The following is an 18,602-nucleotide window of genomic DNA, read 5'->3' on the forward strand; positions in this document are numbered from 1 at the left end:
ACTACATGGGTTGAAAGTTACCCAAATTAGTTTTAATTGTAAATATCTTTGCAACAAATAACATTCATCATTTAGAATTCCAGGTATTCCTGAAATAACTTGTTTTTTGATCATCACACAGTCTTCCCTTTATTACTTTTTCAATAAAAAAATATTTTTTATATCACTGACCCGTATTATTTATTCCAGGCATGGCTGAGTGTTGTTTTTGCTACATGTTTTAAAATCAATTTATGTAGTTATTAATATTCAAAGTATTCATTAAATATCATGGTTTTTTTTTAATTTAAAATAAAGGTTGACACACATGGGTCATTTTTGACCCATATGTTCAAGTGTGATGATAAAATAAAAGAAATACTAATCATTTTATTAAAAATGATTATTTGAACAGCGATTTGGACCAAGCATTCACTATGGATTTTGATAGGAACCTTTGATTTGTGTTTGCAGTTAGGAGCACGTTTACTGTGGACAACTTTACACATGCCTCACAACTCAACAGGCTTTTGCTAATCTGATTCATGTACGTCTTATTTTACAATTATTTTACCTAAAAAAATATATGATATTTTATGAAAGATAAATAGTTCAAGGTTCAAGGCTTTTAATGGTCATACGTACATAGCTACTGTGTAGTTATGACGCTCCTCCAACAGTGCAACACATTAAAGCAGAAAAAATAGTGCAAGTCAATAAAAAATAGTGAAATAGTGCAATAAGAGTCTACAAGTGATTGGAATATGACATTGGATAAATAATTTGTAAGTAGCAGCCAGATGAATGTTATGGATGTTGTTTCAAAGTTCAGGTGTTTAACAGTCTTATGGTCTGGGGATGAAACTGTCCCTGAGTCTGGTGGTTTTACATTACTTGACATCCATTGTGGAGCTGGTTGCAGACAGGAGTCCTCACTGTGGAGGTGGTTGCAGAGAGGAGTCCTCACTGTGGAGGTGGTGGTGGGAGACAGTAGGCCCCTGGACACTGGAGGTGGTGGGAGACAGGAGTCCTCTGGACACTGTGGAGGAGAGGAGGTGGTGGGAGACAGGAGTCCTCAATGTGGAGGTGGTGGGAGAGAGGAGTCCTCACTGTGGAGGTGGTGGTGGGAGACAGTAGGCCCCTGGACACTGGAGGTGGTGGGAGACAGGAGTCCTCTGGACACTGTGGAGGAGAGGAGGTGGTGGGGGACAGGAGTCCTCACTGTGGAGGTGGTGGGAGAGAGGAGTCCTCACTGTGGAGGTGGTGGTGGGAGACAGTAGGCCCCTGGACACTGGAGGTGGTGGGAGACAGAATGGCAGCCAAGCCGTCTTCCCTGCTAGACAATGTGTCCCACCCCCTCCAGGACACCCTGTCCTCACTGTGCAGCTCATCCAGTGACAGACTGCTGCACTCCTTGCGACAGCAGTCAGGCTGTAGAGACCCACCACGGCCCCTGGTAGACCCTCACACAACAAGACTGCCTTACCTTAAATAGTGGTGTTGAGTTGCTGCTTAACACCCTATTTTCATAATTTGTTTTGCCTTGTATGTGTTCTTACCAACTTGTCTTTTTTATATTCTATAACTCATGTGTGCTTTCCTTTTATATATTAGCTTATTCTGTATTATTGCACTATATGCATACACTGCATAGTTTTCATAATGAGTATGTAGTATGCATTTAAGACTTATTTGGTCTTGATATATCTACATTTATTGCTATGGCCGAGAAACAGTCACTGCAGATATATAGACTTCATTTGACAGAAGACACACTTTCAAAAGGATGGTAGAATAAACTAAACTTAAATTGTTTTTTTTATTTTCTTAGAACAAAACAATTATCCATCTGCATATCAGACACAGAGACGCAGATCTGAATAGGTAAAATCAAAACAAAACAAAAATGTGAATAATAAAAGTTTCAAAAGACAATTCTAACAAAACTTTGTTATCTACTGCCACTGAACCAACTGAAAATAAAACCAAGTCTTTCAAATATGTTCTCATGTTATGTTACTGTATAAGCATAATACAAAAAGTAAAAAGGGCAACATATTATTGAAGACACGCAGGTACCAACACTCTACAACACATGTGGGGGATAAATATCAAAACTTTTCAATGCATTTGTTAGATCTGTCTAATATACCAAATAGGAGTTTTACTTTAAGGATCAATTACAATGTGAACATTTTTCACAGCATTTGAAAATCTAACTTCTCTACAAGTGTTGCAAGCAGTCATGGTCCAAGTACATGGGAACATGGGAATGGTGGACCAATCTTCATTATACCAGCTGCTCCTAGTTGGCGTGCTGAACGGTGGAGAAGCAGAGTTTCAGGGTGTACGGGTAAGGACCAGCTGGAAAAAAAGAAACAAGAGACATTACACAAAAACATGACCTGAGAGAGGAATCGGTCTTCAGACTAACACCTATCAGTGGTGTTTCCATGACATCATCAAACTGCCCTCGTCCAAGTTACTGTAAATCAAACTGGATAGTTAAAAAAAAAAGAAAGTATCCGAAACAACATCTGGGATTTATTTTATTTAAGTTCTTTGTCTGAATCCTGCTCAGTCAGGGTTGAGACCTCCTACATTCTCAGGGGCTTTTCCTTACCTGCATTTTTCATCTGGAAGTGGTTTATCAATGCCAGAGCCTCCATGGCATCATTGATGGACTCCCACTCTAGCAGCCCTGAAGCACTGCGGTCACTGGGAGCTGCTCCACCTGGGGGTCAGAGGTCAATTTAACTACAGGAACATTTCGATGTGCAGAGAACAGTGCATCTCAACATTCAATGTTTGTGTACGTCCAGCCTGGCTGGAAAAATGTTTCAGTTTTTTTCCCCATGTCTATTGAGGGCTTCCAGAGTTTTCTATACATAGTCAGCGAGTTCAAAAGTGAACAAAAATAAAGCATGAGCAGTATCAAAGCAGCTTACTCTTTCCTGTGAACATTTTGACGTTGACGGGATTCTTGACACCAAGCTCCTCACAAATCTGCAAAGAATAAACTCTTATTAGGGAATTACATGCTTGTATTCTGACAGTCTCAGCTTGAAACCATTATTTATAGTACATGAAAAAATACTTTTAAAATTTCAGTTCAACCAAATACAAATCTGCAGTGATGAAGAATGTTGCCTGTTCTTTAATCAAGAGTCAATGTACATTTAAAAAACTGGTATGAACCAGGCCTCTTCTACAGACCTGAGTGAAGATCTCCGGCGTGACGTCTGGCTGAGCGTTGAAGAAGTGCAGCACGTTGCTCGGGTGCTGGATGCGGTTTTTGGCCGCCTGCTCTGGCGAGGTGAAGCGGTTGTTCCTGGAGCCGTGGAAGTCTTTGAAGCTGCTTGAGCTGTCCTCTAGCTCATAGCACTGACCGGGGACGATGGCCTGCTGCTTGGACACACTACAAGGAAGGAAAAGTCACATTTTAAAGGTCACATGTCATGCTTTTCCGGTTATTACCCGTCTCCTTGTGTGTTATGAAGGTTTTTCTGCATGTAAACGGTGTGCAGAGTCAAAACCCTCAAAGTACACCCTGTAGCGAGTAAAATTCTAAAACAGAAAATACCTACCCAAAACGCCTCGTTGGTGAAACGTCATCATGACGTCATCATCCATTTGATTCTTCCGAGAACGTGCTTAAGAAAGCACGTACCCGGAACTAAATGGGCCAATCCGTGGAGCCGTTACGTTACGTCCGCGGAGCCGTTACGTTAAGCCCCTGCTGATTGGTCCAAATTGACCATTCCACACACACACACACACACAGTGCAGGCAGCCCTGCTGATTTCTGCTGCAGGCTGATAAAAGACAGTTGGGATCGTGCGAAATTCTCTCTGCAGACCCATTCTCACAGCGTTTATCAACTTATAAACCCTTTTCTTACTCAATATCAAGCCACACTTATTGTTTTTATTTCGGCTGTGACTTTGTGTGTGTTCAGGTTGAGTTTGGCTGTGTATCGCTAAACAAGGAAATCACGGAGGGGCGGGGGGGGTGGGAGGAGCTGCAGTGAGCCGTTTAGTGGAGCAAGTGAATACACATACTTTACAGAGATGCTGTATGCGAAACCAATGTGAGTTTGGAAAATTGCACAGTATTTTTCAATTTTAGTATACCTCAACAATGGAATTATGATCTGTGGAAATGGCCATGACATGTGACGTTTAACCTCCTAAGCACTGAGCCTGTTTTTCAGGTTTCAGGCTCCAAAATGCCACTAACACAGCAAAGATTATATCTTCACTTCTAAAAAGGGGTAAATTAATAATCTTTTCTCTCGAAGCAAGGTTACATCTGTGAGTTGGATGTTGAAGTGTCAGAATCAATCTAGATGATTTTATTTTAAAGTAAATTCAGATGGAACATAGTAAAAACATGTAAATTATAATGTCCGCCTAAAAGAAACCCATTACTTATAGTGAAAACCACCCTTGAATGATGGGTTAGTAGACTAAAAGCTTTAGGAATCCAAATTATAACATAATAAGTACCCTGTATCAAGATTGATGCAAAACAAGTGAAATGTGACCTTTTTAGAGAGGTTTAGAAAAATAAAGTCCAGGCGGACTCACCTTTGGATAATTTGGGAACCATCGGTTCCATTTGACCTTTTTCACTGTAAAAATAATTGTATTAATTTGAATTATCACTATAGGTATTCATTCCAACCAAATACAACTTTTGTGAAAAAATTAAAAAATTAAAAAAACATACTCTGTTATCCTCTTAGGCCCCACAATGCTAACAGTGAGGCTCTGGATTAGCCCCGAGCGAAAAATGCTAACCTATTACTTCACCGGAAATCACTCCTAGCTCCCTTATTACTTATCCCAGCTGCACATCCAAAACATCGTTTATGATCGTAAAGACACAGAATCTAACGGTGCCCACCTCAACACTGAAAGATACACACTTGCAACGTTATCAACAAAAACGTAAATCAAAAGAAGTGGCGCTAGGTAGCTACACAATGCTAACGTGGCTTACCGTTGTCTTTGTCTGGTCTAAACTGGTCTTCAATGGCATTAAAACGATAACAACGATGATGTAGTTAATCCATAGGTTAATATCCAATGTGGCTGTGTCCCCTTTGAAATGTTCTGATAATCTATAAGCAATAAAACTGCAATTCCGTTATCTGCTGTCCGCTCTGTGCTCCGTGCGCTCTGGGTCCTGCAATTTCTGCTTCCTTACGTAGTAAACAATAAGTAAAGTCTGCTGCGTAAAGTGCTTACGCCGGCTGGCATTCTTCATACTTTACGCAGGACCATATCTCTGGAACCCATTGGTCGATTTGGGTGATTTACACCTTTTTCTTAACCAAAATATCCAATAGAATCGAGGGGCAGTTCCCAAATCCACGTAAACATTACCATAGAACCATATAATAGAGAAGCAAACAAAGCACATCTGAAAGTACAAGCCTGGACAGCAAAACTTTATACCCAGTATATTGCCATAAATATGATGGTGGATTATCAGTAAAATTCTACGTGACACAAAGACATTGGATTAACCTTGAGCGGCGTTTTTATTCCGGTGAACACAACTTTTGATCACAAATCAAAAAAGGTAAGACGTAATTATTGTAATATTTTTGAAACCGGATGTTGTTTACTTTCTCTTTTCAGGCTGATAGCTCCGCAATTCGGGGTCCTACAGTGATGACATTACATGTGTGGAATCTGTGGAGTCTCAGCTTTAATCGGATATCTTGTTTGTGCAGTGACGATAAATAATAAGGGCATTGCTACCGTGAGTGCTGTGCAAAAGTCCGTTAGCATTAGTTGGCATTTTTTCACTCCATACTAATTCAAAGGCTTGGTATTACTCTTGTGTTTCTTTTAGCTAAAAATGGTTCATATTGTTAGTTAGCTGAGTTTCTTATCGTTAAAAGGGTATGGAACATTAATAGTTTCATAAATGTTAAGAAGCCCTGAGACATAGTCTCGTAAAAAAACGGTGTGGGGGGGGGTCCACTGGGGGGACCCTCATACTTAAGAGGTTAAATACAGACAGAGACTTTGAGTCATCACTACACTATATCTTCCTCAAGCCGTTTGTCTGGCCTAACACCTACATTAGCACTTGATAGCATGAAGCTTCAGAGGTTAAAATATTCTTGAGGCAGGGCTCTCTTCTCCTGGACTACAAATATGTATCCAGAATATAGGTTAGAACTGACAGGATGAACTCACCACACATTGAGCCTCTGTCCAAACAGGAAGTTGTTGTTGAGGTGAGTGATGGAGCGGTCCACTGCATAGCAGTCTCCCATCTCCACCATGGCAGCGCCAGGCTTACTCTTCATGAACTTCACCTGCAGAGACAAACAGAGAAAAGATGAACGAGTGCGCTTCACCTCCGGGTCATTTTTGGATTTGAAATGCATCAACCTGTAAAAAAATATAAGCCAAAATACAGACACTCAGTCCCCTGAGGACAACATTGTCTCCATGAAAAAAAACTAAGAGTAAAAATTTGATCATACAGCCTTTACAGCATAAAATCATGCATTTGATTATACCTTGCTTACAATCTAAAGCCCTGGCTGGCTTGTTTTTGACTTTTTTCCACTAGAATCAGCCATACTCTCATATTTGCTCTTTAGACAAAAAGCAGGCCAAATTCCTGTGCATTGCTTCTGACACTCAGGGGTTAACTAGGATTAGCAGGGTCTGAGAGGCTGTCTTAAGGCAAGGGTGTGTGAGGTTATGGAAGTTATGCAACATAGCCATGTGATATGAAAAAAAAGTTCACTTTTGTCTTAAAATTAGACACTTTCAGTAGGTAATCTCTTGTTTTAGTCTAAATATCTTTCCCACTGCTGACTTCAGCCTGCGTTTTAATGCGTGGCCAGGGTTCCTGCAGGTTTTGCCAACTCAAATTTAAGACTTTTTAAGACCACTTTGAATAGAATTTAAGACCTATTTCCAAAAATTACTCAAAGTAAATTAATTCATGTTCAACATAAGAACATAACAGCCCACTGTGTTAACTTGTTAGACAAAAAGTGTGTATGTGTGTGTCTGTGTTCGGGCTGTGCAATTAATCGTATTTTAAATCGCAATTACAATTTTGGCCTGCCACAAATACGAAAACAACATAATCGAAAAACGATAATTTAGCTTTGCTCGGTTGTGACAGTGCACTGCAACATATTTGATCTAATTAATTTGAGTCTAATTTATTTTTATTTATCATATTTATATATGTTTAGTAGCTTGTGGAAGTGCGCTCCAAAATATGTATTGATCTTGTTTATTGGTATTTATTATTTTGATATCATCATTTATTTAATTTATTTTTTTATAGGTTTTTCCGTTGAATTATACGTTCAGGGTAACCAACAGTTAAAAAGATAATGTTCAAATTATTATTTGTTTTAAAGTTCAATAAATTGATGTTTTCAAAGTCAATGAATAATCATATTTAATAATCGTGATATCAATTATTGACCAAAATAATCGTGATTTCTAACATGATTTTTGCCATAATCGAGCAGCCCTAGAGAGTGTGTGTGTGTGTGTGTGTGTGTGTCAAGAGCTATATTCAGAGCTCTGCTGCCGTGGTTAAAATCTTTCATCGTTGCTGTTGTATGATTGGTGTTTAACTACGGTATTTAGCGTCGCCATATAGGTCCACAGCACCTCCGCTTTTAGGGTTGACGTCGCCCGGAGGTCCCCCGGTGTTGTTGCGGGAGCTGCTGCACTAGCTAACGCTAAACTAGCTAACGCTACATTAGCAAAACAAACGCTAATTAATTTGCAAAAGGTGCAGCGGGCTTCAAACACGTTCCCCTCCACTGGTTTCGACTAAGCACTAAATTCGATGTTTTCCAACCAAATACGGTTGAACTTACATTTCCCCATATTTATTTGCAAGTAGATTCGAAGATACCTGAATTTCTGACTGCCGCTAGCTGAAGCTTGGCTGCTAGGTTACTAGCTGGGTGTTCTCCGATAAGGGGCCGGGGGAAAGAAAGTTATTGATTACTGGTTCCTTGTTGATTTATTTCAATACAAATTGTTGGGGGGAACTGAAAGGCAATTACCGTACTGGTTACTTTGCAGCCCGGACATTTCCACCAAAACACATTTAGACGCGATCGCAACACAGAAGTACCTTTCAAATCCGATCCTTTTTAAGACCTTCTAAAACATATTTAAGACCTTTCTTATTTTTTTGGTCATATTTAAGACCTTTTTAAGCCCTTAAATTCAAATTATCAAATTTAAGAATTTTTAAGACCCCGTGGGAACCCTGGTGGCCTTTAGTGAGAAAATGAAACCATTACTATGTGTGTAGTAGCCATTCATGGAAGCAAGACAAAAATGTGTCTTTCACTAAAGCCCATTCTTATAAAAAAACTTGTCCCAGGACCTGGAATAAAAATAAAATTGATTTTCTTCTCCAGTACAAGTTGTCTTTCTGTACATACTGTATTATAAGGTTGTTATTTTGTACCAGCTCCCACATTCACAAAAAAGAGACACTGACCCGCTCTACGTTGCCATAGAGACAGAAGATGTTGAAGACCCGGTCGGCATTCATCTTGACGGGCTCCAGTCCGTACAGCATTACGACCGGGGACTCAGCGTGGCCCCCGTACTCTCCAGGAGGAGGGGGAGGGGGTCCGTAGTTGGGCCCGTAGTTGGGCCTCCCTCCACGCCCTCTCATTGGTGGACCCATGCGGCGACCCTCATAGGGCGGGGATCCGTAGCTCTCGTCGTAGCCATGGTAACCACCTCCTGAATAATGATTCAAGCGAATGAGAGAACAGAGAACCTACAAATCAAACAAGGCGAGTTTGACTCTAGAGAACCGTTTTACTAGACAGAATAGACACTAAGAGCCCCACTGATTTATTTCAAACATGTGTAACCTGAGAGCCTTACCATACTCTGGAGGATGGTCGCCCAGCAACGCAGGCTGTCTCTGCCGCTTGTTGGGGTTTGCATTAACGTCATCTACAAGAAGAGAAAGAGAGAGCAAGGCAGAAAAATAAAAAAAGGCACATTGATACCAGACAAGTCAACTAGATGCCTAAACCTGCACTCATGTACCCCCCCTCAAATAAATAATTAAGACGAATGCATGCATTGCTGATTCACCTTGCAACCAGCAAAAGTATAAACCCCAGCTGAAAAAGCAGCTGACAGTATTTTAGTGATTGATCTTTGTATTAAATGGAAAGGGAGGCGTAGGGATGTACGAGATGTCACTGGTGTTGACACCTTATCCACAATGGAGCATACCAAGGGGAACAGGGTGAGATTGTAAACAATTGTTTCACAAATGATTACATTTAAAGAACATATTTTGTACGCGTACACAAACCTGCATTACTCCCATTGCCATCTGCATCACCATCTGTTCGGGTACACAATAATCATAGTCAGAATGGAAGCTGGGTTAATCAAAAAAGGTAACATTTCGTGGGTAAATGTGAATCCACCCCAGTTAAAATGTAAGGAGGGCACAGTAAAACCACTAAAGACAAAGCCGCCTCAGTTGCCCTCAGGACGCATTTCAGGATATAAAATACCGATAGTTTGGAAGAGCACGGTTGATTACCTGCGGATGTACCAGATTCTAAAAGCAATTTGGCAATTAAAATGTAAAAAAGCATGCAGATTTTGGACACCAGCAGCCACTGTGGCTGGTGGATGGAAAGCTATTCCTGCTTTTTGATAAACAGCGCATCCTGCATGAATTAATATTCAGCTCACACCCTCTGTCCTGATTAAACACATGATTTCATTCCCAAAGAAAGTCCAAGGAAGCCGGTATAGATGAGACAAGACTTTTAAAACAGATAGTAGTGACAATAGTTTGAGGCTCCAACAGAACCCCGACCTACACCCTCTTCCACAAAGAGAAAGGTTAACCCTGCATGAGTGAGAAAGATGGAGTCATGTCAGTCTTGTGTGGCAATGTTGGGTGCTGGGCTTTGGGGTCATGTGGTGCTGTGCAGTGATGTTCCCTGAGGAGGGCCTTGATTTACTTACTGCATGCTTACAAACAGTAGGGAGGAAGATATTTGCTGCAGTAGCTCCACCACTCTCCACTCAATTCATTTCATCCAACACTCATCCATTTCCTTTCTTGGGGAACAACTCTCCACCTCAGGATCGAGTCCTGGTTCTATCAGGTTGAAACCATTGGTGGGTTGGTTGGGCGTTTCCATCCTTTTTGTCCCTTTTTGGTATAGTCCGCTTAGAGGGAGGCCTTGAGGCTGCCATAGAGCACATTTCAGTTGGGTAGCTGGCTCCTCTTAGCCGCAAATTGCCAAACCTGCATCACATGGAAGGTGTTACACAGCTTCTAAAGACTTTAAAATATCAATGAAAAAAATTGCACTCAAAAAGGGGATAGCTTAACAAGGATGCATGTAGTAAGAAAATCAGAGGAAAAGATGAAGAAATGAGGAAAAGAGCGAGAGGGAAAAGCTGAATTCCATGTGGGAGGAAACACATAAAACCAAAAGTGGGCCTGAGTGTGCTTGGTGGTGTTGTCAGCAGTGTCTTCATCAGTTGTCTTGTGTTGACTCCAATGGAGCTGTGAGCCATCTATTGGATCAGTTGGTTCGGCGTCAGCGAGTGTGTAGCTGGAGTGTTTTGTTTTCATGTCAACAAGCTTGACGGGTAACGCGGCCCAAAACAGTACAGGAAGGGGCTTGAGGCGTTTACAAATGTGATCTTGGTGGACTGGTGAGTATCAGTCTAGATCAGTTGTTGTACTGAGATGTCTGTCTGTGTCTTCTCTGGTATCAGTCTCCGTTTGGTGTCGACAGTGGGGTGCTGGAGTTGTAGATGCGAGCTCTGGCCTGCTTCTATGTGTCTTTGTCTCAAAATGGGTACAAAGTAAGAAGGGGGAAAGGAACCGAGTGTAGCTCAGTGCCAAAAGCCCCGCTCTGTGTGCGCCGTCTTCATGGCTCTTGTGCTGGAATACGGAGATGAGGCATGAGTGGTAAATCAGTCCTACATCGGCATGTTGAATGGGTGGTGTCTTGTAGTTTGTCCCTTTGTATCTCGGGGGACATTTGGCCCTCTGTGTGATAGTGGCTGTGTCCTCACTGAAGAAGTGGATACTTGGTGGTGTTGGCAGAGTGGTGATGTTGTCAGCATGTATCTGCCTCTCTCTCCAGTGCATGTTTTTTGGACTTGCTGAGATCACAGGTTTATCAGGAGGTAAGTGTTACATGACGTCACAGATAGCCTGGTTACGGAAGTTGGACTGATCTCCCTTATCAAACAAACCACACCACAAAATGAGGCCACCTCAAACACTTTTTGGTCAGAGTCACTTTGATTTACATCAAAACTACATTGGCTGCCTGAGGGGAGCTCTGACTATACATGTTAGGCTTCAGTATGGTGTTTGTAAAAGTATAAAACACTGAAGGAAATGTAAGGGTTAGATGAGTGGAAAGGCCCGCAAACATTTTGGTTGGCGAATACATTTGTTTCTGGAAAATACATGTTGCCTGAACTGCAGAATAATTATAATGTTTTAGTTATTATACCTAATAATTGTTTCATTATAAGTTAATGCAACATGTTTAGGTGTGGTTAGGAGGCCAGTAACAAATGTTGGCTAAAGAAGGCTTTGCAGACAAGAGGGACATGTCATGACCCAAATATGTACACAAGAATTTTTAAGAGGTCATAAACAGCTCCACAATTCAGCAGTCCACACAACCTTACAAAAGGCTTCAACGAGTTTTACTCAAATACAAAATAAAAAAAGACGCCTAAGAAGTTAAGTTAACCCATGTATGTTTTTGGCTGATTTCAAACTCAACTTTCCCTTTAGTAATATCGTGTGCTTTTGATATGTCTGGCTATGTTTGTTTATCCACCGCAGTTAACACTGATGCTGTGTTATTACCGGCAGTGGTATCTATGAAGGCGGTTAAAAATGTTTTTATGACCAGGTAGAAATACTTACAGCTCAGGCGTTTCAACTTACAGTCACCTTAACCTCAGCTGTCATGACATATTTATTATATCCAAATTCCAAGTAAATGAGAACTAGACTTGCTGAGGACTAAAGCCAGCATATGTAAACCAGAACGACTACATGCCATGAGAACAAGAATGCTAGCCTGAAGCTATACAGAGCAGCATACAATTTCCAGACAAGAGACTTAAATAAAGATGTAATATTCTTTTTTGTCAGCTAATTTGTTCCTGTTGATCCTGCCACACAATAGAGCTCAGACACTTTTTTTAATCAACTTGAATTTATGTGTTTTCATCTCACATGTCTCTTCTGGTGCTAAAAAGATTTATGCTCACTATTTTGACAGGATTTTCAACACTAATGTGTTGGGATTGTTATCTGTTATATAACTTATTATATTAGGACCCTTCTTCAAAATGTCTCACTGCATGAACCCTGAGCAGTGAGTTTTGAAAAGCTTTAAGAGTAAGACCCAAGTCAACACTTCAGTCATAATGCCAGCAGGTTCTTTACAAACAAAATAGTATATAGTACACAATTTATATCTTTGTAGTAGCATTATGAATGAAGGGTGTTGCTGAAACTCCCAACAGTGGCAGCATTAGGCTTCAGATACAAAGCATGTGGCTCAGCAGATGTTTGGTGGTGTGTTCAAGTGCTTTAGGTTTTACCTGGGCCTCCCAGATTGGGGTTAGTGTAGTCCCAGGTGTCTTGGTCATTCTTGAACACATTCAGTCGAGTGGGCTGAGGAAACACAATTTATATGAATACAAGCATAATCATACATGAACTATAGTAATCCACACAGTATGATCATCCTCTTCTACAAGTCAGGCTGCATAGAAAGGAGAAACTGCTGCGGTCCATCCAACACACAGAACCATTTTGTAGTCAAGAAATAAACCATTTTATATGATAAGGCAGTGATTGGAAACTATGAGCTGAATTGTAAACTCATTGTAAAATGTTATAGTCATCATTACAAAAATGTAATGGGGTTATTGTTGGTCTGCATTACTTTGCAGAGTTATGTAAGAAAAACAGTCTGGCTTTCTTTGCTTTAGCTGGCTCGACAGAACCTGAAAGCCTCAGATATAAAACAGCTAAGATGGTCATCAATTACTACTGTTTAGTTGGGTTTTCTTTCTCAAGCTCTCTAAGTTCTAGGGGTGTAACGGTTCACAAACATTTCGGTTCGGTACGTACCTCGGTTTTTAGGTCACGGTTCGGTTCAGCAGAAACAATTATCACAAAACATAAAATATATTTTTTGTATTATTATTAAACTGTGAATAATGTATTCACTCAAATAAATACAAAATATAATAAAATAAACATTAAGGTGCAGTATTTAGATGAACTGAAATAATCTGTATTTGAACTGTACTGTACTAGTACCCAGAGTTGGGTGTAACGCGTTACTGTAATAATATTACTTTTGTCGGTAGCGGAGTAGCGCTACTTTTATAATTCAGTAATCACACTACAGTTACTAACATTGCCCCGACACGCGTTACTTTGTTACTTACCAAAATCGGTCATAATCAAACTTCAACAAACACCTGCAAAGAACACATGCTAAGGTGAAGCTAACGCACAGTTATTTGTTGTTTGTTTATATCACCTAGTCTGTTCTTCTTCTGTTTTCCGGTTATTGCCTGTTTTGAATGACGAATACACACTACCGCCGCCTGCTGGTAAGGAGTTATTGCCACTCACGCATGCGCAGTTCGTACGTGCTCGGCTGAAGTTAGCGGTGTGTTTCAGTCTGGTTCCAGGGTTCCAGTGCAACACATGGCCAACACGCAGGAGAAAACGACGACGCAACAGCGTGAGCAGAGATATACTGCGCAAAATATACAGATAGCAGGAGACAGAGGACAGCCATGGTCAGATAGGAAAACATTCAGGAGCTATCTGGATCAGTCTTATGCGACAATGGAAACTGAACTAAAGAGAACATTTAAAACTTTAGCAGTCTGCGTGATCTGCCTGCAGGGAGGGGCGGGCCGGCCCTGCGAGTAAAGTAACGAGTTACTTTATGTAGAGTGTAACGAAGTAGTGTAATATATTACTTTTTTTTTAGTAACGACCTCATCTCTGCTCGTACCTAAGCAGCCAGTTTGACATTATATACTTGCTTGTCATTGTATTTTCATGTTTTTTTAAAGAAAAATTAAATTGTCCACATTGCTTGCCGAAAGGGCAGATCTGCTGGCACTAACAATGTCTCCTGCTGTGGAGAACACCCTCTCGCTAGGGACAGAGGTAGCAGATACAGCCAGGTAGCGCTTTGCTAACATGGCTACATAAGGATATTTGGCGTTTGTAATAGCTTTGGCTCGATCTGAACTTTTTGCGAGTGGTGGAGGCTTAAATGCTAGCGAAGTTGGGTTTGCACTTCAGTCTTTTTTTCTTTGGGTGATGCCTTTTCAAATGAGTGTGCAAGTTTGATGTATTGCCAGCCACGTAACCAATTTTAGTTTAACAATGCCGACAAACAGCTTTGGTTGGGTCCACCTGTCTTTGTCCGTCATCCTTGTACGTAACTGCGAAACCAAAATGTTCCCAAACTTGAAAATGACATTCCCAGGACTATATCTTCCCTTCTAAAAAGGGGTAAATGAATAATCCTTTTTCTCAAAACAATGATAAACATGTGAGTTGGATGTAGAAAAGTCAGAATCAATAGATTTCTTTTTTTTTTATAAAGTAAATTCAGATTGAACACAAATTATTGTGTCCATCCAAACAAAAAAAAACATTACTTATAGTGAAAACCACCCTTGAATGATGGGATGGTAGACTAAAAGCTTTAGGAATCCAAACTACAACATAATAAGTACCGTGTATCAAGATTGATGCAAAACAACCTTTCTAGAGAGGTTTAGCAACAACAACAAAACACGTCTGGGGTCATTTGGGTGGATTTGTCATATCTCAGACCCCCTCAGTCGATTTTGATGATTGACATCTCTTTTTAACCGTTATAGCCAATAGAATCGAGGGGAGTTTCCAAAATCCTAAGTTCCACTGTAAAGTGGGGCTCTTGTCAAAGGAACTCATTAGTGGACAGTGCTTTTTAACTGAAATAAAACCTAGTTTGGAGCAGGCTAGGTTTGCAGCTTAAGTTGCAATGGCGATCTAGGAAGTTTAAGAGAGCCACCTAAGGCTCAGCAAGCCTGGCTGACACACAGCATGCTCCGCAGTACACCCTTCTGTTGTTTACGTTGTTTGTCAATGAACAATGGCCATGCTTTGTGTTCTGCAGCGTACCTTGGCATACTCGATCTTCAGCGTGCAGCAGCCCGAGTAAATATCAGCTCCGTTGAGAGAAGCTTTGGCCCGCTGTGCACTTTGCACTGAGTCGAATGTAATGAAAGAGTTAAGGACAAGACCAGCAAGTATCAGCTTTGATGAAAATTATAATACAGATTACTAAAAGCCACAACATCTAAGAATAAAATAACTACTAAGATTGTCAACACTATATAAGTTTAAAATATGTCACCAGTAGAAATGTTGGTATTCGTCGTACAAGTTCCTTAGTTATAAAGCTGTTCATTTGTGTGTAGCAGGAAATAAAGACGTGCCAGCTTATTTCGTCTGTACATTTTTGACAAACTAGTGGTCAAAAATCAGTGTGTGCCCCTGTCAGAAAGCGCCAATCAAAAGGATATTCAACCATGGCCTGGACACCGTTCTTCCTGAAGATGACGATTCTCTGGACAGGCCCACAGTTGTTGCAGATGGTGTAGAGGACATCCTGTTAACAAGTAAAAGGTTAAAAAACTGATCGACAAACAAATGTGTTCTCCGTTCAACAGCCAAACCTAACAGAGGCATAAAGAAAAAGTCTACACCGACTTTGCTTTTAATAAAAAGGTTGCCAATATAGACTTTTATGATAATAGTTGATCCACGTTACCTGACAAGAACAGTACAGGGCTGCTGCTGCTGGGGTTAACCAGGACTAAAGACTTATGAGGTATATACAAATTAAATTCACCACCAGCTGCAAAACAAACAAATGAGTCTCCCTTTAACCTGTTAGAGGGAGTTAGCAGCTGTGATCGTGAGCAGTGTCGTGGACACATGTGCTTAAGAGTGCTGACATTTTAACAACAATAATCCCTGGCATTGCTTTTCTCCCCAAATGGAAAACATGTCACAAACTTGATGAAGCTCGGCAATTCCAGCAAAACAGACAAGCAGAAGTCCAAAGATTTGCATTTACCGAGGTGATCGGGTAGATCGGGTTCATGATGGTGAGCAGAAGAACATTGTTAACACTTCTAGAGTCATCGGCGTCTCCCGGCCTGGATATCTTCTGGCTGGTGGAGTAGTTGATGAAGGCTGGGTGGCCGGCGATGTAAACCTGGTTGTCTGCAGCATAGGTTACAGATGTGGATGCTCCATTCATGTCTTCGTACTCGACCAGTGCCTGCCGCTTCTTGGGCATCACAACAACATAGCTAAAATCAAAATAAATAAAAAAGTTGTTTCAATGCAATGTGAAATGTGTGATCTACTGGGTCACATGTGCAGCCGTTTGCACAAGACCACTTGGAAGTTAATATCTTGCAGGTGAAAGGTTACAGGTTTCCATCTAACTAAACCAACCGTGAGCCTGACTTTCAGCTTTGTAAAAAAATCCAGGTAACGACCTAAAGGGGAAGTATGCATTTCTTTGCACATTTATTCCACACACGAAGAATGTTTTCCTCCTCTACCTGATTGCTCCAAATTCTTGCAAGGCCTCCACAAGGTCGGCCTCTGTAACACCGTCGACAAGCCCCCGGACATGCACCACCACAGACGGAAGGGTCTTGTGTGGATCTTCGTATCCCTTAGGAAGAAATCAGAAAATTAGCATATGTCTTATCAAGTGTTGGGCATGAGTCGGAGCCTTATATAACAATGTTGTATTGAACTGTATTCTACCTTCAATTTAAATTGAAGGCCTATTTGCAGTTTTTATTTATTGCAAACACAGCATAACTGTGAAGCAGTGGTTGGCAATTAAATTCTTTCTTGCATAGAATGAAATCATCTTTAGAAATGTTGCTGAGCATTGGCCATATAAAAGTAATTACATTTTTTTTTTAAAGGATTTATAGGTTAACCTTATTTTTTACCTTTCTCACCAGTGAGAACAATGAGTCTCAAAATTGTCCGATTTAGAATGTAAATGTTTTCTGATAAATTCAAGGTTAAAAAAAGGAATTTTCTGAGCAGTACAAGTTAAAACAAGCACAACCTAAACATCAGTAAATGCGAGATACAAATTAATGCAGGATTACTATTGCAAAACTTCATTTATAATAGTGTACACTGACATCGATCATTTAAAGGCAAAATTACTAATTTGATTTATGATACTTTACTTTGCTACATTTTGATGATATATAAGATTATGGTTTTGAATGCTGCAATTTCAGTTGGAGGGGAGAATTTTCTACAGTAGGGTATTATAATCTTAAATTAAGACGCAAGTAATTTTAAGGATCCAAATACTTCCACTTCTGTAAAGGGCCACGCTGTTTCTGGATGCTACAGCTTAATCGTTGCATTTACCTTAAAACGACAAGCTACTTCAGGTTGTAGTTGGGGGAGGAGGAAGTTGACTTAATCTGCGTATATTGTTTAATGTTTACTTTATTACGCCTTACTACAATGGAAAGACAAAGTGGGTGGGTATAAAATATGCCGGCTTTTTTTTTTTTAAAGAATAACACTACAATGTTAGCCGACTGACCTAGCTGCTGCAATAGTAAGATTACAATGTGTTGCTAGCTCACAGCTAGCACATTGCTAATCGTTACCGGTACTAGAACAAAGCCGTTCCCAGGCAAGGCCCTTCGAACCACCCCACTCAGAAAACACAGCAAAGCTGTAAGCACGACTTGTGTTTCTGGATGTTTCTTTCTGAGCCACAAGCGTATACTATACATAATAACGATTATACAACGGTGAATGCACGATACCCCTTCACAAAGACATATATTTAAATTGACCTGCGACGTATCGTGATATTTTTTTCTCCCAAACGCGAAAATCAAATTCAACCACGAACACTGGGCAGCGTGTGTTCGATAAGAAATGGAAACTAATTTCCACTACAGCTCGCACACAACACAACTCACCGTGGCCATTCCGTCAGTTTTCTGTCGTTTTGTTGCCCTGCCGTCTTCGCTGTAGTAACGGCTCGCTGCAGTAGCCATGTTGTCGCGGTTAAAAAGGATGGTGGTAGTGACGATGAAATGAAATGGACGGAAAAGTCAAGAGAAGCGAGGCTCGTTTATCCACGCCCCATACAGCGGCAACGCGGGCTGTGATTGGCCCGAGAAGCTGTCAATATATATGTTACTTCAGTGATAGCCAATAGAGTGACAAAGTCCCTCCCCTTCCGGTGGACCTCCATGGGACTTTATTTCGGAAAAATTATGTATTGAAGTCAATGGAGAGAGAAAGATTATCTTTCGCTATGCCTGACGCCAGGGGCGGACTGAGACTACAAATCAGCACGGGACTCTCGACCGGCCAACTTCGGTCCCGCCTGCCCACCGCGGTGCACGTGACTTACCGCAGAGGTAGACATTAAGGGTAAAATGCCACTGGCATTATATTATCACTGG

At 40.8% G+C, this 18,602-nt stretch overlaps 1 protein-coding gene across 2 annotated transcripts; it reads right to left on the bottom strand.

The window, feature by feature from the left end:
• Window positions 1–1,779: 1,779 nt before the first annotated feature.
• On the bottom strand, window positions 1,780–18,269 carry LOC307035382 (heterogeneous nuclear ribonucleoprotein L-like). 2 transcript variants are annotated; one of them, XM_079674603.1, is made up of 14 exons: window positions 18,111–18,269; window positions 16,698–16,813; window positions 16,202–16,439; window positions 15,643–15,730; window positions 15,241–15,335; window positions 12,636–12,708; window positions 9,337–9,369; window positions 8,895–8,966; window positions 8,497–8,747; window positions 6,195–6,316; window positions 3,196–3,397; window positions 2,928–2,985; window positions 2,603–2,713; window positions 1,780–2,343 (listed from the first exon to the last, which is right to left on the bottom strand). In XM_079674603.1, the coding sequence occupies exons 1-14, from the start codon at window positions 18,186–18,188 to the stop codon at window positions 2,285–2,287; spliced, it is 1,596 nt and encodes a 531-aa protein (XP_079530729.1). In that variant the 5' UTR covers window positions 18,189–18,269; the 3' UTR covers window positions 1,780–2,284. The 2 variants fall into 2 exon arrangements, with proteins under 2 accessions (XP_079530729.1, XP_079530730.1); XM_079674604.1 differs by having other exon boundaries at window positions 1,780–2,338; window positions 2,601–2,713.
• Window positions 18,270–18,602: the final 333 nt, after the last annotated feature.

Source organism: Notothenia rossii (genome assembly GCF_949606895.1).
Source record: "Notothenia rossii genome assembly, chromosome: 4".
NCBI classification, from domain to species: domain Eukaryota; kingdom Metazoa; phylum Chordata; class Actinopteri; order Perciformes; family Nototheniidae; genus Notothenia; species Notothenia rossii.

What these genes read in the sequence shown, in the direction of transcription:
- LOC307035382 (XM_079674603.1), bottom strand. Translation starts at nt 18,188, where the DNA reads ATGGCTACTGCAGCGAGCCGTTACTACAGCGAAGACGGCAGGGCAACA. An exon ending in CGATCTACCCGATCACCTCG is followed by an intron (nt 15,731 to 16,201) that starts GTAAATGCAAAT and finishes ACTTGTTAACAG; the next exon opens with GATGTCCTCTACACCATCTG. An exon ending in CTTCCAGATGAAAAATGCAG is followed by an intron (nt 2,344 to 2,602) that starts GTAAGGAAAAGC and finishes CTTTTTTTCCAG; the next exon opens with CTGGTCCTTACCCGTACACC.